We start from the raw sequence: 17,094 nt of genomic DNA, 5'->3' as shown, positions 1-17,094 counted from the left end.
TGTAATTATAGTCATTGGTTCGATTCATCCGTTTGGTGGTTCTTAAAAATTAAAACCGAAAAAAAAAAAAATCACATCGACATTCATTAGTTCAATTCGATTTTAAAATCAAACTAAAAACAATAAATTTATTTTTCTAATTTAATTTAATTTAAATTATCGATGTAATTGATTTTTTTTTATCCATTTGCACATCCTAAATATACTATTTTAGAATATTGACTTCATCATATATAGAAGTTATAAAGTGATTTTAATTTAAGCCAATTATTTTGAGGGCAAAAGTGAATATAAAATCATATAAAGTATTTTTTATAGTTTTTTCACCATCTTTAATATTTTTATATTGATCGCTATAAAACCCGCTCGAATTCTAAGAGTTTTCTATTCGTATTCTCTCTCTAAATCGCACAGTTTTTCTTTCTCGCTCCTCTGTAAGATCCAACCCCAAACCCTAGCAAACCCCCTCCGCAGAGAGGGAGAGAGAGCTGAAAAGACGCTTCCTCTACTCGCTCCCCTCAATTCCCTTTCACCACCCTTTCTCCTATCAGGTATATCTCTATCGCGCACACTCAATCGATTCAACTTCTCTTCGCAATTTTGATTTTTCTTTTTATAGTAAATTTTTTTGTGTTAACATTGCAACTCAAATCGAAGTTTTGTATTTGTTATGCTGAGTTTAGAGATTTTGTTTAAGTTAGGGTTTTTGATGAAACGTGAAATTTCAGTTCGGAAAGTGTCACTCTTCTAATTGTTGGATCAAATAGTATAAGTAGAACACTTTGGATACTTTTTGTTTTGTTTTTGTATTTAACCTAAAGTTAAGTATTGATTAATATGAATTACGGTTTTCATTTGGCAGTTGTGTTGGCTTTTTGACTCCATTGCAATGGCAACATCAGAGCAGCTAGCTCCAACCAAAACTCCGGCACCTGATGTTGTATGTATTACCTACATTTTTTTGTTTGTTTTTGATACTCGCTTTTTGTTAATCTTCGCGTAGCTGATTATTTTGAAAAATGTAACTTTGGGTTAGGTTGGTCATGCCTTTGTTGATCAGTACTATCATATGTTGCATGAAAGCCCTCAGCTGGTGCATAGGTTTTACCAAGAAGTCAGTAAGCTTGGTCGTCCTGAACCAAATGGGATAATGAGCATCACTACCACTATGACTGTGAGTTCCCTCATCATCTATACATATAATATATATGTATCTGTTGTCCGTTCTACATCATGTGTACCCCTGTTTCGTTTTGTGCGTTTTTATATATACTTGTATTCATATCTCTGATTGGTTTATATAATATCTCGGTTGGCATTGTTTGGTACTAATTTGTAATACTCCTGGCTTTTACTTCACTTCCCATGTGCATTACTGTAATTTCTTGTTTATTTCATACCTCCAGGCTCCAACATTGCTTTATATATGTATTGAAAATATGCTGTAAGATCAGACCCAAAATGTCTACCTAATTACTTTATGATGCTTTTTAAATTTCTTTCCATTTGTTTTTCTGTTTCTATTGATGATCATCCAAAGTCCATTTGTTAACTTATATTTTTAGGTAATACACACAATATTAGAATTGGTTGAATATGAATAAATTACTTAATATTTATAATTGTAACGTATTCTATTTCATTTTACCAAGCAGGAAATTGACAAGAAGATACTATCATTGGGTTATAGTGAGCTGAATGCAGAGATTATATCTGTGGATGCACAAGAGTCCTATGGTGGGGGAGTGATTGTCTTGGTGACGGGGTTTATGACGGGAAAGGATGATATTAAACAGAAATTTACTCAAAGTTTCTTCCTTGCTCCTCAAGAGAAAGGCTACTTTGTTTTGAATGATGTTTTCAGATATGTTGATGAAAATGGAATAGAAGAGTCTGATCATGTAATTGTATCACCTACTTCTACTGACAATGGTAATAGTAATACGATGCATAAAATGTGATTCAGTTAAGTGTGTTTTGTTCCCTTTGTCTGTTTATTCAAGTTGCCTGTATCTTCAACCTTCTTTCAGTGTCAGAACCACCTGTGCTAGAGGCGCAAGTTCCAGAGCAAATATCTGTGACTGTTGAGGATGGTGTTGGGGAAGAAGTCTACAATCCTGAAAATGAGCAAGTGTCTGTTGAAGAAGAGGAAGTTCCTGTTGCTGAAGTTCTTGATGAAATTCCTGATGATTCACAGATGATATCTGGATTGGCATCCCAAATTGAAGAAGTACCAAAGAAGTCATATGCCTCTATTGTATGCTTTCAATCTAAAAATACCCTCTTCCTTTCCATCCCTTTCTAGACTCTTATTGACTGACCACTGTAAAGGCCACTTTTTATATTATTTTACCACTGGTTGAAATGCTGAAAATTTACCAAGAATGATACTTTTGTGTCTTTTTTAGAAGAGTAATAATTGCATCTGTTACTTATTATTTTTCAATGTAACTGGTGTATCTGTTCTAGGTTAAGGTAATGAAAGAGGGTGGAGTACCATCCTCCATAGTGACAGCTGTTTCTGTGAAATCTGTCCGTAAGATTCAAGAACAGCAGAGCACCACTGCACCTCCACCATTCAGTGGGCCAGAAACAAATGGATCTAGTATAAACACCAACGAAGGTGGAAACAATCAAGAAACTGAAGGTCTGATGCACCATATCCAACTCTAGTTCAAATTTCAAAGCATTTGTTGTAGCGATATGTATTGATGTATTAAATTTCTCACCTTTTGACAGTTGAGGGCTATTCAATTTATGTGAAAGGGCTGCCTGGAAATGCTACGCCTGCACTTCTCGAGAATGAGTTCAAGAAGTTTGGCCCTATTAAAAGTGGTGGTATCCAAGTTAGGACGCAAAAGGTATATCACTTGGTAATTCCTTGTTTTTTGAAGTGTTGGCTGCTAGCTAATAATACCTTTTTTTTGGCATTTCAATGGATTTGTCAGGGTTTTTCCTTTGGCTTTGTGGAGTTTGAAGTGGAAAGTGCTGTGCACAAGGCAGTCGAGGTATTTATCAGATGTTACTTTATCTTCAGGAATTCCATAGTCAAACATGATTTGCATAGCCAATTTCTAATTCAAAATCAAAATCAAAATCATTATGTTCTTCAGTGCATTGATGCCAATCAGCTAGTTGTATTTGGTTCCCTTGTATTTGTTTTCTTGCTTGCATTCACTTAATAGGGTAGGCTTTTTTCCGGTAGAAATCCACTTGCCCAATCTGCTCTTTCACCAACTTGTTCTTCACTGCAATTGAGTTGTTCCTCATTGCTTGTTAACGAATATGTTTGTTGTAAATTTCTAATGTTTCTGAGTTGTGGATATCGTTTCTTGTCATTTGCATGTGGTATTTGTAGGGAGCAACTGAAATATAAAGCTTGCTCCACTATGCTCTCACTGTGTTTGTCTCTTGATTTTCATGTTTCGTTGCTAACTTTCTAAGTCCTGTTTGTTACTACTGGATTATGTTGTCTTGAAGGCTGTAGATCGTTGAATTCTACTTTTAGTTTTGCCATTTTATACTTGTTTTTTTATCTGTTTTTTGGAATTGTTATGTCCAATCTTCTGATTTGTCTTGGTCTATAATTGCACTAAATATTTTTATTATTTATTTCATTGGCAATGCTTTTTGTCGGCATTTCAGGTTTCACCAGTTCAGATCAGTGGCCGTTACGTTATTGTTGAGGAAAAGAGATCAACTAATCGAGGCAAGTGCTTTTTAGTGTTGGTTCAGTTCACTTCAAGGTTCAAAATTTATGTTTCTGCACATAATAGCTATGGAATTTGTGGGGTTTGTGTATGTATAACCTGTTATGTGTATGGATGCCATGATTTGTGAAGAGATTTCTCTCTGCACATTGAACTATATTCGAGCATTAATTAAAAACCTTCAATGAATTGGTGTCCACTATGTTTCATGATTATAGGGTAACATCCAAAGACATTATGGAGATGATAACCTAAATGAAAACGTGTTTATCGCTTGGTTGTGTTATGTTAAGCGTTTGTTTACCTTTTGCTTAATGATTAGTTGTTAATTTGAATCATGGAAGATAATGATTTAGATGCTTTTAGATGGTTATTCATATTATTTCTAATTTTTAGTTTTTCAAATCCCTGCACACAATATCTGGTGTGTTGAAAGAAGGATACAAATGCCTAGTAATGATTAGTCGTTTATCTTTTGCACATGGATTAGAGCTCAGTTACAAAAAAGCATATTGCAACATGATATTTTTTTATTACAAGTTTCTGTTTTCCTACTATGTTGCGACAATTTTATTTATTTATTTTAATTTTGTAGGTTCTACATTGGTGTGTGGCCTTGTAATAAACTTTATTTAATTATTACCGTACAGTTCTACTCAACATTTACTTATTTTAACATGATTAATATATTACTCTGTTACTTTTCTTTAAATTTTTTTACAAGGGCTTCTTTAGTATTATTGTTTTGCATTTACTTCCAAGAAAGATATCATTTGGGAGGTCCATGATTGCTGAACTTTTGACATAAAAATGGACTCTTCTACTTAGTCTTGCTGATTATATTGCACGAAGTGAGCTGTTTGCGTTCTCTGTTCAGGTTATAGAGGGCGATTCTCGACTGGAAGGACACCTGGATTCAGGGGTGAGGGAGCAAGAGGACGAGGAAACTATGGAAATAGCCGAAGTTTTGGACGTGGAGACTTCAACGGTCGCGGAGACATTAACGGCCACGGAGACTACAACGGTCGTGGAGACTTCAACGGTCGTGGAGACTTCAATGGACGTGGAGACTTTAACGGAAGAGGGGAATATGGATATAGGAATGGTAACCGGGGAGGATTTTCAAGCCGTGGAGGTGATGTGTATCAGAGAAACGACCATATGGGAACCAATGGTGGCCGCATGAATCGTGCTGGTGGTTCTTCTGTTAACTCGGCACCCAAACCTACTGGTGCTCAACGTGTTCCTGCCTCTGCTTGAGGAAGCTATGCATCTAAGAGTCTGACTGATTGATAGTTTATTACAATTTGCATTAACTGAAGCATTTGGAACTAGAAAGAATTAAATAGCAAACCTTTTTTAGATGAGTTAAGTTTACAAAGTCCCCTTTTTAGGTCATTTTCCTGATATTGGTGGTCTTGGGAAAAGGTAGTTTTCAGTTTCTATTCATTATATAATGAGTCTAACGGTAGTTTTTGTGCTTCCCCAGTTTTTATGAAAATATATATATTTGGGGTATCATTTTTTGATATATTCTGGTATTTGGTAGTCGTGGCTTGAGATGTTTGCTACCGTGACTTTTATATGACTCTAGCTAGTGTTTCATCTGATATTTCTTTCCTCAACTGGTATTTTAAACACAAGTTCGGTGACCTTAATTTCACTTCCTCATCATGAATACTTTTATGGAAACGAATCTAAATCCATATTCGGAGAGAGATAAATTTAAATTTATACATTTTTAATTGAAATTATAGGGTGGTTGTGATAATGAAAGGTGAGAGGAAATGTTATTTTATAATTTTAATTATAAAAAGTTGTAATAGGTTGTTTGTAAAAATATGGATTTTTTTTTAAAATAATAAGTTTTTTCAATTTTTTTTTGAAAATAATCAATAATTTAATTTTTTTTCCAAAATAATCAGTTTTACAATAGGGTGTCCCAGATGAATTGATGCACCCCCAAAGCATGAAGAGGAGGCGCCAATAGCATTGACGCATGCATTGGGCTCCTCACGAGGAGGCGTCAATGCTATTGACACATGCATTGACCCTCATGAGGAAACGCCAATGCTCCTGGTGCCTTAGTGTAATTTACAGTGTGGATGCCAATCCCTCTGGCGCCTGCATGTCCTGTCATGTGGACGCAAATCTTTCTGGCGCCTGCATGCATGTACATTTGATGTTCAGTCTCCATAAATACCACGCCTTGGATCCAATGTATTTCACTCAAAATCATTTGTTACATGCAGTTGGGGTTCAACTGTGTTGCCCCATCTATATAGTGCAATGTGTAAAACTGCAAAAAAGAATACATGTATTTTTTTTTCATGTGCGTATTTGCTACATGCTTGGGTTGGTCAAGAATGTCGTCGCTCACCCCAATAAAAGAGCGTCCATTCGTGTTCCTCTTTGCAATCAAGTAAGATTCACACTTTACCATTTAGTTAATTATATTTTATATTATAATTAACTGTAAATAATATTTTTTACTTTTTTTTATCTAAGGTGGTCAGTAAGGGGGATGAACTACAATAGGTGTCTGAAACACGCTATTGTAGTCTATCGCAATTTATTGGACCACATTGGACATGACGATGTAATACTCCTACACAACTATATTTTAATATAAAAATACTTATCAAATTATTTTTCATCTAATCGTTTCGTATTGTTTTACAGTTTATCTGGAGGCCATATCTGGGTCTTGATCATAATGTGAACCATGACGATGCTGCAGTTTGGACAACGAAGACACCGATTATCCGATTCACTACGGTGGAAATGCACCAGAGTGACCCGGTTAAACTGCAGTTCGACATGCTACAACAGATTCTAGAATCTCCCACGTGTTTGGGGAATTGACATCAAAAAATGGTTGATGCACAATGAGATTATTCTGACTAGAGAGACTTTGCAAAAGAGATGTGTCGTCAATGGAGGAATCGACGACAACACATCTTAAACGAACAAGTCATCCATGGTGGAAGACCGACTGAACAATATATGACATGGTTTAGGTCGGTAACAACTCAACAATTTGTATATGAGCCACAATATTTGATGGATCCACGCCAACTTGCTTCGTCATCGTACGCCCCTCAACAATTCTCCATCCAACACCAATGTGAACCCATCCAAACCCAACAACCAACCACACAACATCAACCTACCACATACACACAACAACCAAACACCCAACCTCACAACCCGTTCATGCCATCCACCCAACAACCAACCATCCAACGTCGCAATCCATTCATACCACCCACCCAAACATAATACCAAGAATCAAACTCTGCAACTACAACCGTCTATGGCCCAGATGATTCATATGGGTCACTTCATCGTAGCCTCCACCAATGACCACCCAAACATCCCATCAACATAACACCCAACCATTATTTAACTATAGTACGTCCCAAGAAGCATTGCTTCGTTTCCAAAATGAATAAATGACCCAATTTGGGCAACTATACCGTCCCCAATCCACCCAACCCCAACGACCTAACTACGATGACATGGGCACCGAACTCCATTACGGAAGCATCGTTGGTCAGAACCCCTAAGGATATTTTGAACAAATGATGACACATTTGTCAAATGCCGCTGGAACTTCCGCAGGACCTTCCCACCAGCCATCGCTCGATCAAGTCAGCACACAAAGACCTCAAACACCTCAAGAAAATCGTGAGAGACCTCGGAGACAAACTAACACACCTGGATGTGGAACAAAGGAATGTTATAATCGTGTCGGTCATTAGTTTATTGTCAGTCCAATGTAACCAATTATTACAACATCAATAATTTTTTTTCCATTACTATTTTTTATTTATTAAATAAACAAAATTAAAATTAAAAAAAATACAAGGGGTGTATGTGTCAGATGAATTGACGCATATACCATCCATTGCACTTAGGCGCCAGGAGCATTGGCCCCTCCTCATGAGGGTCAATAACATTGGCGCCTCCTCATTAGGAGTCCAATGCATGCACCAATGCTATTGGCGCCTCCTCCTCATGCTTAAGGGGTGCGTCAATTCATCTGGTGCATCCTCTTCTAAAACTGATTATTTTGGTTTTTTTTTTGAATTATTGATTATTTTCGATTTTTTTTTTAAAAATTGATTATTTTTAAAAAATATTCTAAAAATATGTGTTATGTTTGTTTTTATTTTTAGAAAATTATAATAATATATATTATGACTAAATAATTTATTTAAACCCTTCAAATTCCTTTTTTAATATAATATTTGAGTTCTTCAAAATTATAAGATTTTTGTATTATAAATAAAATAAAATTTCCCAAAACCTTTTTCACTTATACTCTTCAATTATTTTCACTCAGTCCTTTCTTTTTCTCATAGCTCTTCCCTTATTTTCCCATACTAATTTGTTATTTCTTCAATTATGCGTTTTATGTTATTCGTGCTTTTGTGCAATGTTTTAGGAGAAATACAAGTAAAAGGAGGAAAACATTGATCACATTTTGCTTCTGCTTAAAGTCGAATCAATTCCAATTGTAAGCTTTTCAAACATAAAAAAGGGAAGGCTGAAGTAGCAATGTCAATACCTCATGAATTTAATATTTTGATTGCTTGTTTTTTTAGCCTTTGGTTTTGTTTATATAATTATTTAGTCTCCACACTGATTTCACATCTCAGGGTTAACTTTTAAATGTGTTTTTATGCATGCATAAACCAAATTGTCTCATTATAGTTTAAACAATATATTTCAAGTCAATTTATTAAATTTCGGGATCAAGAACTATATTTGAGAATGGTTCAAGACATGACAATGTTAGAATCTCAAAAACACTTTACATTTTGCAAAAATTGAGATTTTTAGAGGTTTGATTTGAATCACACTGTTACATTGACTTGAATCAGGATTACAAAGAGCTCATGAATTATTTTCAAGTTTTCATGATTCAAATCACAACATCCTTGGTTCGAATCACAACACTTTAATTTGAATCATAAGATTGCTTGATTCAAATCACACTAAACTGGAATTTCCTTGGTTTTGCTTATGGAACTCTGATTTGAATCACTATTTTCATGACTCGAATCATGTGATTTGAATCACAGAATTGTTGACTCGAATCATACAAATGGGTTCTTATATGTTCTTGGCTCTTGATTAAAATCACCGGATCTTTGGACTCGAATCATAAATCTTGCTTATGACTCAAGTCAAACATCATTTCACTAATTTTTGTGCTAGATCTTCAGCACATATAAAAGTTTTTTATTTAAAACCTCTCACAATGTTGGAAAATATACACTTTCACTAATGATTTGAAATTTTCATAACACACTTGTTCTCTCATTTTAAAAAGGATTTTGAATACGTTTTGAGTGTTTTGCATATAAATTTATTTGATCTTTTACCTCATTCTTTTTCCATTTTCGTCTGGATCTAATTCTCATCTTTTGAGATTTGAAATTGTTGAAAATATTATGTTATTATGTTTAACATTTCTTTGAGCAGTGCTTGAAGATGAAGGATCTGATGGTTTCACCAAGATTTTAGTCCTTGGATTATCAGGTTTTTGATGAAAATCAAGACCTTTTCCTTTGCTCTTACTTACACCATAGACCATGGATGTAAGTTTGGTTCTATTGAAGCCATATCTGACAAACTCTTGAAGAGCTGATTCATACCTATCAAGAGGTTTGTCAGACATTTCTTTTATTAAAGAAATTTGATCCCTTTCAAGTTTTTCAATTTTGTCTTTAGAGAAATTTAGTTCATCTCTTACAAGACCATATTGCTTCTTTAAAATTTTCATATGCCTGGCTTTCTACTAACATCTTTCCGTAGGATCTTGACACATAGTAATTAAATCAGATTTAAAGAGTTTAGAAAATACCTCTTATGTATCCTCTGAATCAGAGTCAGAACCAACTTCTGATTATGAGTATGTAAGTGTTGAGACCACCAAAGCAAGATTGACCTATTCTTTATCATCTTCTTCTTTATTGTCAAGTTCTTTCCATGTTTCCATGATACTTTTCTTGAACTTGCTTATGAAGTTGTTCCTCTGGAAGCTTTCCTTTTTGTTCTTGTCCGTTTGAAGATCAAGACAATTAGCAATGAAATTACCAGGCTTCTTGCAGTTGAAGCAACCCTTTTGATCATCTTTATAACTTCTAGAGCTTGACCCTTTGAAGTCACCGCTTCTACCAGAGAATCTGTTATTCTTCTTGGCCAAGTGTTGAAATCTTTTGACGATGAAAGCCATTTCCTCATCATCAAATTCTTCATCAGAAGCTTCATCATGCGTGGTTTTTTTATGCTCCCTAGTATGAGAAGATTTCTCTGTCCTCCCAACAGAATTTAAAGCCAATGTTTTAAATTGCTTTACAGACTCATCTCCATTTAGCTCCATATCATGGCTTTGGAGATTGCTAACAAGACTTTCTAGACGTAATGCGTTTAAGTCTTTAGCCTCTAGAATGACTGTAACTTAGGGTCTGTATTTGGCAGGAAGACTCCTAAGAGTCTTCTTGACATGATCCGATGTAGTGTAACTCTTGTTTAAGACTTGAAGTCCAGACATAGGAACTTGAAATCTTAAGAACATAGTTTCAATGTTCTCATCATCTTTCATTCTGAACTACTTATATTGTTGAACCAGAAGATTTGCTTTAACTTCTTGAACTTGTTGATTACCTTCATAGGTAACACATAAAGATTTAAAGATAGTTTTGACTGTTGACTTATCAATAATCTTTATGTACTCAGAATTAGGCAAGGCATCAACAAGAATGCCTCTCACTCTATGATGTTCTCTGTATATCTTTTTCTGAGCAGGAGTGAGAGACTTTCTGTTAGAAACCATTCCAACACCATTGAATTGAATGTCAATGCCATCTTCCAAGATATCACATAACTCATCATCCAGACCAATGATGTGAGTGTACATCTTACTTTTCCACCATTCAAATTCAGTAGAGTCTCCACTGAATGTTGGTGGTCTATCAATATAGTTATTTTGACCAGATGTACTTTGATCATGGTTATTATTACCACGAGGAGTACCACCATCAATCATGATGAATGATGTATTTTTCTCAAGATCTTTTTTGCACCATTGTTAAGTGTTATAGTAGAAACCAGACTCTGATACCAATTAAAGGTGAGAAAAATACACAAGAAGGGGTGGGGGTTGAAATGTGTGTGTTAATTATTTTTGAACTTCTGATAAACTAGCCTCATAATCTGAGAAAGTTCAGTGTCTGAACATAGATTTAATTTGCAGCGGAATAATAAACAATCAAAAGCAAGAGTAAAGCACACACAAAGTTTATCTTGGTTCCTCTCCTAAATTGATAATAGTTCAATCCCATTGTCCAACAAGAAATTTTCACTATAATCAAACTGATTACAACTTTGCTCAATCAAACTAGAAAGAGACTTCAACTGCTTAATCAAACAAAAAAGAGAATTCCGCTTAAGCAATCCTGCAAGAGACTTCTGCTCAATCACACCAGAAAGAGACATCGTTGCTCAAACACACAAGTAAGAGACTTCATTGCTCAAACAACCTTGCAAGAGACTTCCTCTATGTTAAACAAACAATTTAGTAGAAATGATTACAACTATACTGTGATGTTCAATCATAAATATATAAATGTTACAACAAACACAATGATACTTAACACTTAATATTTTTAAGATATACAAAGATAAGAAATCTTAAGAGATTGTGCAAATAAGCAGATGAAACTTTAGCTCAAAGTTTGTACTCAATGCGTTCTGTTAGATTGTGTAGTAGTTGTTAACCTTCCTTCAAAACTTCAACTCCCTTTTATAGAGGCAAAAAACGAGTTGTTGGAAAGTTGTTTGCACATGTGATCATTTGAAATGCAACAACTCCAAGATAGAGGCATTGGAAGATGAATCATGTTAAGATCTTCAACCAACGATTAATAATATAGTCCACTGCATCTTTATCATACTAGGTATAAACCATGCGAGGGGGAGAACAAGAGAAGTCATATAAGTTTTTCTTGAGCCTTGCACTATGGGACATAATTGAATTTTTTTCATAAGTCTGGTGTTGACAAGATAGGTCTGCTATAGGGACAAAGTACGAAGCAGAGGCTGAACTCTTGAAGTTGAGGTCTCCAGAGTCAGAGCTGTCACCAGAGGCACGAATCCATGATCAGAGTTTGAACCTTCAGAAGCTGAAACACCACGTTCAAAGTCTGATCCATCAGAATCTGAGACATTTAGCTTGTCAACAAATACTTTTAGCAGGGTTAAATCTGAGATGAATTTAAGCTTCATGATCATGCACACTTGAACATATGTTAATATACCTAATTGTTTTTTAAATAAGTTGTTATCATCAAAACCTAAGGAATGTGAACAATTTTGTTCCAACATTGCATAAAACATTTAAACGATAATAAAGTACCATATTCTACATCTTGGATCTGTACTAGTTTCATATTCTACTTTATTATTATTAATGGATAATTCATCAAATTTTAATAAAAATAATGATCTAGAAAACTTACACCAACAACAAAATACTATTTTAGTATGTAATATTTAAATTGCATTTGATTTTTAAGAAAAATATTTTATTGATTTGATTTTAATAATAATAATAATAATATACTTTTTACAATTAATTATTTATTATTATTAAAAAAAACTAATTTTCTAATAGCAATTAAAAAAAGTTAGTTACTATTATAAAAAAACTAACTTTATATTTAACTAAATGCAATTAAATTTTCTAATAGCTATGAGTTCATTATAAGGATGACAATTACCTCATAAGAGTAAAAGATGATCAATTTCTTCTATCTATCTATATAAGGTTGAGTTTATTGCACTATCCATGCTGAAATGAATTAGTCTCCAATCTCTTCTACTATCCAAAATAAATGGATTATATGACTTCTTACCACACACACTCAATTCAACATGATATAAACTAATTCGTTACAATGCACTATATGCTTCTGTACCTAAAAACCTAGAAGAAGAGAGAAAGAAAACAACTTCAAATCAAGTAATGTTCAAGATCAATGACAACTTCAACATAACAATTATTGATTACACATTATAATATGAATAAATAAGAGGAAGACATGTTCTAATTACTATACTAAAGTATTTTACAATTAGATAAAAAAGCAAGAATTTTTCTTGCAAAACTAGAATCTCAGCTAAAAATGTATAAGGCAATATATATATTTTAAAAAATAACCATAAAATAACAGCTGCGGCGGGTACACGACACATCATCACCATCACACGCGAAGAAACTTAACCATTTTTAGATACCAAAATTGCAGGACTGAACAAAGTCTAACTCGTAATCGACATACTTAGACCAAAGTGGTTTGAATTGAGTCATTGCAATATCAAGCCATGGTTTCATGTTACCATTGAAATGCACCACAGCTGCATTGTTAATCTCATCCATGCTGATGCTTGGGTTATAACCAAGTCCCAAAACATGCCATGATTTATCTAGCGGTTTCGTTGTTGAGTAATATGTGATTAGCCCGGGTGGTAATGTCCCTAGTTTCCATAGTGTCCGGTTCTCGTTCTGCAGAAGCATCAACATATCATGTTATTTATACTACACGAATACCAGAATCACGATAATATAAATTAGAGTTCAAAAGAGTTACCAGATTTTGCCAGTAATGATACTCTTCTGTGCATTTTTCCCTTCTCCAAGCATCCAAATCGAAGAAATTCATTCCATAAGCCCATGCACAAGTCTTTGGATTAAATCGAGCTTTGATCAAAGGATGCGAGAAATTCATGTACTGTGCATATCTATGGAATGACCCGAAACATGTTTCTACAGCTCCATTCACCTTGCCATCCATGTCAATCTTCCATAAACCAGTAAGGTCCTTCTGAACTACTATGTCATCGTCCAAAAATAACACTTTATGCAACTTCGGATACATTTCCGGCAAGTAGAATCTCAAATGGTTCAATATCGATAAATACTTTGGATTCCTGAACTTCATATTTGTTGTGTCCTTTGTAGCATTCTCGAGCTTGTTTTCAAAGTAAAACCTCTGTAGGTTAGCAGACTCGAGCTGTCGAAGGACCGGCACGTAAGAAGAATTCAGGAATTTGTAATCCTCAACTGCCTTAACTTCAACGTGTGCGCCGTTGTAATCTTTTAACTTGAACATCACTTGCATAGCTCCAAGATTCATCTTGTCAGTCACAACATGAAACACGTGTTTCCATGGTTCCTTCGCGTTCTTTGTCGCTGAATTAACCACAACAGATGCAGCCACAACGTTGTCCGAGAACAACGCGTAGTGGTAAAGATTAGGATCTTCAACTTCAGGAGGAGTAGGCTTCCCTTCATCTGTATACTTTTCCGGATGAGCAATCCGCTCTTCCATCAGTCTCATTGTTAGACAATGCAAACTCTTCGGAATGGACTTGGCAGCAATCAAACTCGAGAAAGCACCCTGCTTCTTTGATTTCGTTAACTGCTCGTTAACAGCAAAAATAGTATCCTTCAACTTCTGAATCTTCAGTTGGTTATCAAACGACTCCTTGGCTTCACCAATCACCTGGCGCGTGGTTTTAATCCGCTCCTTCACTTCCTTCTCCAATTGACGAACTACCGATTCATCAATCGGGATCGCATCATTGCTGAAAAGAGTCCTATATTGAGGCTTGCTCATCAAATCCGAGAAGTTTCGTGATAGTTCCGCAAAAATCCTAACGAGCTTCGAACTCTCAAGCTTGAGCTTTCGTGCATAAGAAGCATACGTAAGAGCCAAAGACTTATGATCATCGGCTTGCTTTCGGATCTGATCCAACCGAGGCTTAAGGGGATCCGTTTTCAACGCTAAAACAGATCTCCTTATCGATTCAAATCCATGCACAGAACCACCATCAGAATCCTAATATAACAAAACCATAACAACAGATTAACACAGCTTCATCAAATCAAATCTCTTTCCTTTCCTAGATAAACTATATCAAACAATTACAACAGAAAATTAACCTAGCTCCAGAAAAAAACAAACATACAAAATTTTCAATGTTTATGAAAAAATCAGCAAACACCAAACCCTAAATGATTCCGGAAAGAATCAGATCCCAACCCACTTGAACCTAGATAGTAAGATCCAAAACTAACCCAACCCCACCAATTTTTTCCTCAAATTAAACAAACCCAGAAACAAAAAAGACAAAAATAAACAAACTTTACCACAAGAAAATCACAACCACAAAAAGGGTGTGAGAAATTCACGACATGAAAGTGAAAACAAAAGCTTACCAAGTTATGCTGTTGATGAGAGGAATAAGAATGGGCAGTGAAAAGAAACGAGAGAGTGAGGAAAATGCAGAGAGCGATGAGTGTGAAGGGGAAGCTGAAGGGTCGGATCCTGGAGATAGGAAAACGAGGATTTACCATTTTTTGTTTTGTTTTGGTGAATCAGAGAGAGTGATGGTTTGGTTGATTCAGAAGAAGCAACACTTACTGAATCAAACTCCAAATCTGAAAATTCATGTATATGGAAAATAACAGAGATTTTGTTTCTCTCTCAAACACTGTCTTCTTCCTCAAGTGCAGAGAGGAAATTTTATAGACGCGTTTATGTTTTTTTAACTTAAATTATTAGTGTGTCTTGTTATTTACTAGTGGGTTTTATATGGGAAAAAGTTTGTGCATATTTATGGGTGTAGTTTGTAATTGTATATACTTATTTGACAAGTTTTAAATTTGAGGTGTGAATGTATAAGTAATAAATAAATAAATAAATATATTTTCTATTATTTTCTATTGTTTTTTTAAGTGTTATTACCAAGTTCACATTAAGAAGTCCATGGATATTATGGATTTATGGTCTTTTGTTTAGAATTAAAAACTTTCAAATGTTTCGAAGATTTAAGTTTAGGTGGTTTAAGGAAGGTGATGTAAATTTTGGTTTTATTTTCATGACTGCATCTAGAGTAGAAGTAAGATAGAACGTTATTTTAGCTTTTAAGGTAGATGATTATTAGATTGATGGCGTGATAGAGATTAGACTGAAGATGTTGTGGTTTTTTACTTAACACTTTCGAGAATCTTTAGTTGATTGTCCTCTTTTAGATGATGTTGTGTTTCGGATGCTCCATGCTGAATAAATTATTGACCTTTTATTTCTTTTTCATATCATTAAGATTGATATGACGATCTCTCAGAGCGACGACAATAAAAATCCTAACATCTCTTTAGGAAGGATTTAGGTTTGATGTTTAATCAATTCTTTAGTTTAGCTACTATTCTCCGTAGTTTCTCCTTTTACTTTGTGACCTTGATCTCTAAGACTGCATCCTCCCGTTAGTTGGGGGATTTTAGGTCGATCTCTCTGTTGGGATCTCTGTATAAGTTTGTAGCAAAAGTGTTGGTGTCAAGGTTAGCTAAAGTAATGGATAAACTAATCTCTCACGCACTATCAACTTTTCTTAAGGGGACACTTTTGGTGGATGGGATTGTCGTGGCGGTGAATTAGTTGGTGAATTTATCTAAGATATCCAAGAAAAATGACCTTAACTTTGAGGTGAATTTTGAAAAAGCATATTATTATATCGGTTGAGACTTTCTCGAGTATATGTTGGTTAGATTTGGTTTTTATTCAAGATGTCGAGCCTGGACGAGAGCTTGTATGTTTTGTGGTAATATTCTTATTCTTGTTAATGGCTGGCACGCGCAAACAATTAGTAGTTAGAGGGGGTTGAAGCAAGGTGACCTTTTAACCTTTTTTCTCTTTCTTCTTGTGGTGGAAGGTCTTAATGGGTTGGTTGACATGGCGGTGGAACTTGACTTATTTTATGGGATTTTAGTGGAAAACTTAAATTTTGTGGTCTCCGGTATTCAACATGCAGACGATGCCCTTATACAAGCCTCAACCTCGGTGGAGAAATTTTCGGCCATCAAAGTCATTCTTCTTACCTTTGAGCTTTCCTCAGGTCTTCGTGTTATTTTTTCTAAGAGCTGCTTGATTGGTACTAATGTGGATCATTGATTTAATTGGATTTTTCTTTATTGTAATTGGGATTCCCTCCCTTTTAGGTATCTTGGTCTTCCGGTGGGTGTCAACCCCCACCTTAATTCAACTAGGGAGCCTCTAGTTTCTCTTCTCCCTAGAATATTAGTTTATGTAACCACATGTATGTTAGTTTGGAGGGGGGGGGGGGGTAAGGGGGTATGGTGGTGCTTCTTATATGCTTTTAATTTTATACCATTTTTCTCTTTGCCCTTTTTGTATTCTTGAAGATGCTTGTTAACGTTTGAAATTGTTAGGATCCGAAAGAGGTTTATGGGTGGAGCCAAATGTGAAGTGAAAATCTATTGGGTTAAGTTGTTTGATGTGTGCAAGCCTAA

The 17,094-nt window shown here is 35.0% G+C and overlaps 2 protein-coding genes across 2 annotated transcripts; one reads left to right on the top strand and one right to left on the bottom strand.

Annotated features, from left to right (window-relative positions):
- Positions 1–333: 333 nt before the first annotated feature.
- Positions 334–5,241, top strand: LOC127127794 (nuclear transport factor 2). The gene is made up of 10 exons (XM_051057079.1): positions 334–551; positions 863–940; positions 1,037–1,174; positions 1,656–1,932; positions 2,031–2,257; positions 2,470–2,647; positions 2,740–2,861; positions 2,949–3,008; positions 3,646–3,709; positions 4,588–5,241. The coding sequence occupies exons 2-10, from the start codon at positions 890–892 to the stop codon at positions 4,968–4,970; spliced, it is 1,500 nt and encodes a 499-aa protein (XP_050913036.1). The 5' UTR covers positions 334–551; positions 863–889; the 3' UTR covers positions 4,971–5,241.
- A 7,504-nt stretch (positions 5,242–12,745) lies between these two features.
- LOC127127792 (galacturonosyltransferase 8) lies at positions 12,746–15,374 on the bottom strand. Its single transcript, XM_051057078.1, has 3 exons — positions 15,004–15,374; positions 13,373–14,623; positions 12,746–13,287 (listed from the first exon to the last, which is right to left on the bottom strand). Exons 1-3 carry the CDS (start codon positions 15,139–15,141, stop codon positions 13,012–13,014), a joined length of 1,665 nt encoding a protein of 554 aa, XP_050913035.1. The 5' UTR covers positions 15,142–15,374; the 3' UTR covers positions 12,746–13,011.
- Between the last annotated feature and the right edge of the window lie 1,720 nt (positions 15,375–17,094).

This window comes from Lathyrus oleraceus, chromosome 3 (assembly GCF_024323335.1).
Source record: "Lathyrus oleraceus cultivar Zhongwan6 chromosome 3, CAAS_Psat_ZW6_1.0, whole genome shotgun sequence".
NCBI classification, from domain to species: Eukaryota; Viridiplantae; Streptophyta; class Magnoliopsida; order Fabales; family Fabaceae; genus Lathyrus; species Lathyrus oleraceus.
The sequence above is the reverse complement of the archived record's forward strand: the minus strand, read 5'-3'. Positions and strand labels throughout refer to the sequence as shown.

Coding starts and splice junctions, on each gene's coding strand:
- LOC127127794 (XM_051057079.1), top strand. CDS start 890: ATGGCAACATCAGAGCAGCTAGCTCCAACCAAAACTCCGGCACCTGAT. Junction 2,258..2,469: donor AGAAGTCATATGCCTCTATT/GTATGCTTTCAA, acceptor TATCTGTTCTAG/GTTAAGGTAATGAAAGAGGG. Junction 2,648..2,739: donor AAACAATCAAGAAACTGAAG/GTCTGATGCACC, acceptor ACCTTTTGACAG/TTGAGGGCTATTCAATTTAT.
- LOC127127792 (XM_051057078.1), bottom strand. CDS start 15,141: ATGGTAAATCCTCGTTTTCCTATCTCCAGGATCCGACCCTTCAGCTTC. Junction 14,624..15,003: donor CTCATCAACAGCATAACTTG/GTAAGCTTTTGT, acceptor TTGTTATATTAG/GATTCTGATGGTGGTTCTGT. Junction 13,288..13,372: donor ATCATTACTGGCAAAATCTG/GTAACTCTTTTG, acceptor ATGCTTCTGCAG/AACGAGAACCGGACACTATG.